Raw genomic sequence first — 4,498 nt, 5'->3', positions numbered from 1 at the left:
CGTCCAGACCCCCAATAAGTTTTAGTTAGCAAAGAAGCCAGTTTTATAGATAATGTCTCTCTGGGGCTGCGATTGCCCCCTTCCGGCTCTGGCTGCCTATCACCGGAGGGGGAAGGTTTGCAGCCGGCTTCCTCTGTTTAGTCCTTTGTTCCGTGCGCGGGCTGGCGGTGTCTTAGGTTAGGGCTGGCTTTTCGCATGGTAGATATCCCACAGTCTGGTTTGCTAGCCCAAATTATTTCGCTCAGATAGTGCTCAGGGTATTCAGGCCAGATTCTTACTCTCAGCGATGCAGCCCGCGCCGCGCCTCCCTGCCCAGCCCCCGCTTGCTAATGGCGGATGCAGGCGTCTGCGCTGCTTCTCCGCTGGAGGAGTTACCGTAGGGCTCGCAATCTGCGATTTTTAATTGTTTATTTATTTTTTCTCCCTGTTATGTTGTCCTCTGTGCTTCCAAAGCTCGGTACGGATTCGGCAGTGAGAAGGTTTCCTGGTGTTTGGAAACTTCTCTCTTTTTAAGACTCCCTTCCCGGGACGGAACTCCGTCCCTCCCTCTTTTGTCTCTTTTATTGTCTTTAATATTTTTTCCTACCTCCTTTCGAGGAGTTGGGTTGCTTTTCTGGGTGCCTGATGTCCTCTGCCGGCATTCAGAAGTTGTTTTGTGGAATTTACTCGACATTTAAATGCTCTTTTGATGAATTTGTGGGGGAGAAAGTGTTTTCCCCGTCCTACTCCTCCGCCATCTTGGTGCCTTCCCCTCTATATAGCCAATTTTGTTAGTTGGGTAGTTAGGGTAACTTTCTTGGACTTATAAACAAATTGGACTTAAATGAATGTACTCAGAATGGAATTCATAAGTGTGTAGGAAACACTGTATTATTTTTTGTGTGTGTGGTAAAATACACATAGCATAAATTTTACCATTTTAACCATTTTTAGATGTATATCCATTCATCTGTTGATGGACACTGGGGTTTATTCCACCATTTTGCTAGCTTGCAAAGTGCGGCTATGAACAAAGTTGCATGAGTGTCTGTGTCCCTGTTTTCAATTCTTTGGGTATATACTTAGCAGTGGAATTCTATGATGTCTTATTGGTTTTTTAGTTTTTTTTTTTTTTTTTTAAGAACTATCTTGGCTCAAATCTGGCTGATCATTTCTGATTTTCCGTTATTTCACAATCTGTAGTCTTGATCCTCATGTAAAGAGGTGATTTCCATAGGCGATAAGGAGACGTGGTCAGTTGTTCAATGGCTGGACTTTCTTTTAAAATTGGGAAGAGCACCTTCCTTCCCCAGATGGGTGCTCTTGCAGCTATGACTTATGTGGTTTGGAATCTTAGTGATATAGAGTTAAAAAAGCAATATTAAACACAGCTGGATTGGAACAAAGTAGTTTAGAAAGAATTCTGTTAGTTGCTGCTTATTTATTCATGGTGTCACTGAGTCTTCATTGCTGCGTGTAGGCTTTCTCTAGTTGCAAATAGTGGGGACTACTCTCCAGCAGCAGTGATGGTCTTCTCACTGCAGCGTCTTCTCCTGTTGTGGAGCTTGGACTCCAGGGCATCAGCTCAGTAGCTGTGGCGCCAAGGCATGTGGGATAAAACGCAGGCCCCAAGCATTGGCAGGAAGATTCTTAATCACTAGACCACTAGGGAAGTCCCCTATTACTTGCTTTGAAGCAAATCAGGGTAATACGCTGGTTGCACTGATGGCCCTGCTGCCAAATTGTGTGACCTTGGCAAGTTAAGGAAACATGCAATGGTTTTGTGTCCATAGCTGAGAGAGAACCGACATCCAAGTCTTGTCAGAAGCTTTTGAGGATCTGTATGCCAAACAATTAAAACTATGCCTGGCTCACAGTAGGTGCTAAATGAATATTTGATCTTATGATTATTTTCATTTTCAAAACCAGGGCCATCTCCCACTATCACTTTTCTCTTTTTCCAAATTTTCTTAGGTCAGATGTTTACATGCAGAGTCCGCATCCTATTTCTCCACATCTAGAACCACTCCAGTTTTCACTTTCACCATTTAATTGCCCCCAGATCTTTACTGAAGAAATTGAATTAGTAGTTACCCGTTAGGGCTTCCATTCCTCCCCTGGTCTCTCAACAACTTTTCTGCTGATTTTGGATTCTTCAGCTCCCAATCCCTGTCTCTTCAGTGGGGATCCTGGAATTGCCTTTCACATTCTGGTGGTGGTGGTCACCTCCCTGAGAAGTCTGCTTCGGAGTCAGAGCACTTTTCACACCATTACTTAGTAGGCAGTAAGGCCTTTCATTGGTGTGGGATCAAAACCAGTAACCCCTCTCCCCCTCATGAACCAACATAAAGTTTTCCTACAAGCCCTTTTGGAGGAGTTGGAGCTATTAATTTTTCTGGTCTAGAATCAGTGTATTATTCCTTATGCAAAGTGGTGGTGGCTGGAGGAACAGAGGGGAGAGAGACTCACAGAGCAGCCTGCTATCATTGCTTAGCTGCTCAGTCATGTCCAACTCTTTTTCGACCCCAAGGACTGTAGCCCACCAGGCTCCTCTGTCTGTGGGATTTCCCAGGTGAGAATACTGGAGCGGGTTGCCATTTCCTTCTCCAGGGGATCTTCCCAGACCCAGGGATCGAACTGGCATCTCCTGCATTGGCAGACGGATTCTTTACCATTGAGCCACCAGGGAAGCCCAAATAAATCTTTTGTGATCCCATGGATTGTTGCCTGCCAGACTCCTCTGGCCATGGGATTTCCTAGACAAGAATACTGGAGTGGTTTGCCATTTTCTTCTCCCACAGAATAGCCTGCGCTGCAGCAAAGTCTCAGACAGTCTAGGATACAGAGGAAACAAAAACTTTATTCTTTCATAGGATCAGACAGGGGTGATGACAATCAAGGGGGCAGATACTATAATTTCCAGCAGAGATGAGGTGGGTATCCAGTGGGCTTCTGGAGAGTGGATAGCAAGAGCCACTGTGGAGGGCTCAGCCGCTCTCCAGGAGCATCTCAGCAATGGCCAAGGGCTCAGAGACTGGGGTGTTGGGAAGGAAAACACTAGGCTGACAATGGCTTTGGATTCTTGTTTCCTCTGAAATCACGTGTCTCAGCATCAGGAGGCCAGGTCAGCAGCAGCCTCCAGATCCCTGGCCACAGCCAGAGCGCCCGGACTGCAGACCACCATCACCATCACAGGAGTCGGAGCTCTGGCGCCGGCAGCGGTGGGACCTGCAGCGCCTGTGGGAGCCCAGGGAGCAGCCGCCCTCAGAGCTGGGGGTGCAGCCTGAGGAGGCTGGAGGCAGACACCGTACTGGGCTCTTTGGGGGGCACTTGGGGGAAGGGCACTTGGGAGGGCGCTGGCATTGCTGCTGGTTCTGCTGGCAGGACATCTCAACGGGAAGTCAGTGAGCCTGGACACATTCAAGGAGAAAAGATCAGTGCACAAGCTCCAGGCCAGTGTCTCCCCTGTGAGCTGTCTTACTAGGGCCTATGCTTCTAATCCCAGTTACCTCCTGAGCTGTGATATTCAGGAGGAAAGCGGAAATGGATCTCAAGTTCAACTGACCTGGCAAGACAGTTCCCTCACTCTCTACTCCTTCCTAGAACCATGCTGTCATCCTCTAAGTGGGCCCCATAGAAACACGGAGGCAAGTACACCCCACTGGGAAGTGACCCCTGGAGGATGTCTGTGCGTGTATGTGTTTCAGAATGATGAGTGGGGGGATGCTGAGAGCCAGGGCTCTGGTGTGTCCCAGACCCTGACTCCTCCCACACAAGTTGTTGCTCACTGTCCCCTGCCCTGCCCCCAACTGCTCTCCAAAGTCCCCTTCTTGCTGTCTCCACAGACACCTCTGCTTCTCTCTTCCCCACCAACCCCGAGTTTGTCTCCGCCACACTCCCTGCTGAGGCTCTGTCCCCTCCAGTCACTCACCGCTGCAGTGGAGGCAGAAGGATGCTCCCGAGGAAGCTGTGGATGTGGAGCCCAAGGCAGGGGCCCTTTTATCCTGCGCTGGGTGTGTGATGCACCGCCCGAGCATCCTGCTGCTTTCACAATCAGGGGGAGGGTGACACACACTCCCATCCTGGCTTTCCAGCTTCTTCCTGGATCCTTGCCAAGATGTCAGGTGAGAGGGAATCAGGAAATGTGGATGACGACTCCTTAGGTGTGTTGGGGACCTGCCGTTTCTCCTTTCATTCATGCAGCTCAGATGCTTTAATTTCAGCTCTGCCTCTTGCATCTTTGCTGAATGAATAAATGTGAGGATGTAGACATATATGTGACATATTTCCTGACCTTGAACATTTCAAGTTTAAGTGGACAGACTTCACAGAAACAAAACATATGTCTGATACCGTGTGATTTGTCCTGTGATACAGTTGTCTCCAAATGCCACTGTCTTGTTTCTGCATATTTCCAAGGGTAATGATGTTTTCAGATGTAATTGGCTCCTGACATCTGGAGATATTGAGTGGTCTGAGACCACTGGACCCTGGGGATGAGATGTGTTGGGCAACAGAT

The 4,498-nt window shown here is 48.4% G+C and overlaps 1 protein-coding gene across 1 annotated transcript; it reads right to left on the bottom strand.

Annotated features, from left to right (window-relative positions):
- Positions 1-2,881: 2,881 nt before the first annotated feature.
- LOC109557007 (late cornified envelope protein 3D-like) lies at positions 2,882-3,940 on the bottom strand. Its single transcript, XM_019958363.2, has 2 exons — positions 3,911-3,940; positions 2,882-3,389 (listed from the first exon to the last, which is right to left on the bottom strand). The coding sequence occupies exon 2, from the start codon at positions 3,366-3,368 to the stop codon at positions 3,105-3,107; it is 264 nt and encodes an 87-aa protein (XP_019813922.2). The 5' UTR covers positions 3,369-3,389; positions 3,911-3,940; the 3' UTR covers positions 2,882-3,104.
- Positions 3,941-4,498: the final 558 nt, after the last annotated feature.

The sequence above is a fragment of the Bos indicus genome, chromosome 3, assembly GCF_029378745.1.
Source record: "Bos indicus isolate NIAB-ARS_2022 breed Sahiwal x Tharparkar chromosome 3, NIAB-ARS_B.indTharparkar_mat_pri_1.0, whole genome shotgun sequence".
Lineage (NCBI taxonomy): Eukaryota > Metazoa > Chordata > Mammalia > Artiodactyla > Bovidae > Bos > Bos indicus.
The sequence above is the reverse complement of the archived record's forward strand: the minus strand, read 5'-3'. Positions and strand labels throughout refer to the sequence as shown.

What these genes read in the sequence shown, in the direction of transcription:
- LOC109557007 (XM_019958363.2), bottom strand. Translation starts at nt 3,368, where the DNA reads ATGTCCTGCCAGCAGAACCAGCAGCAATGCCAGCGCCCTCCCAAGTGC.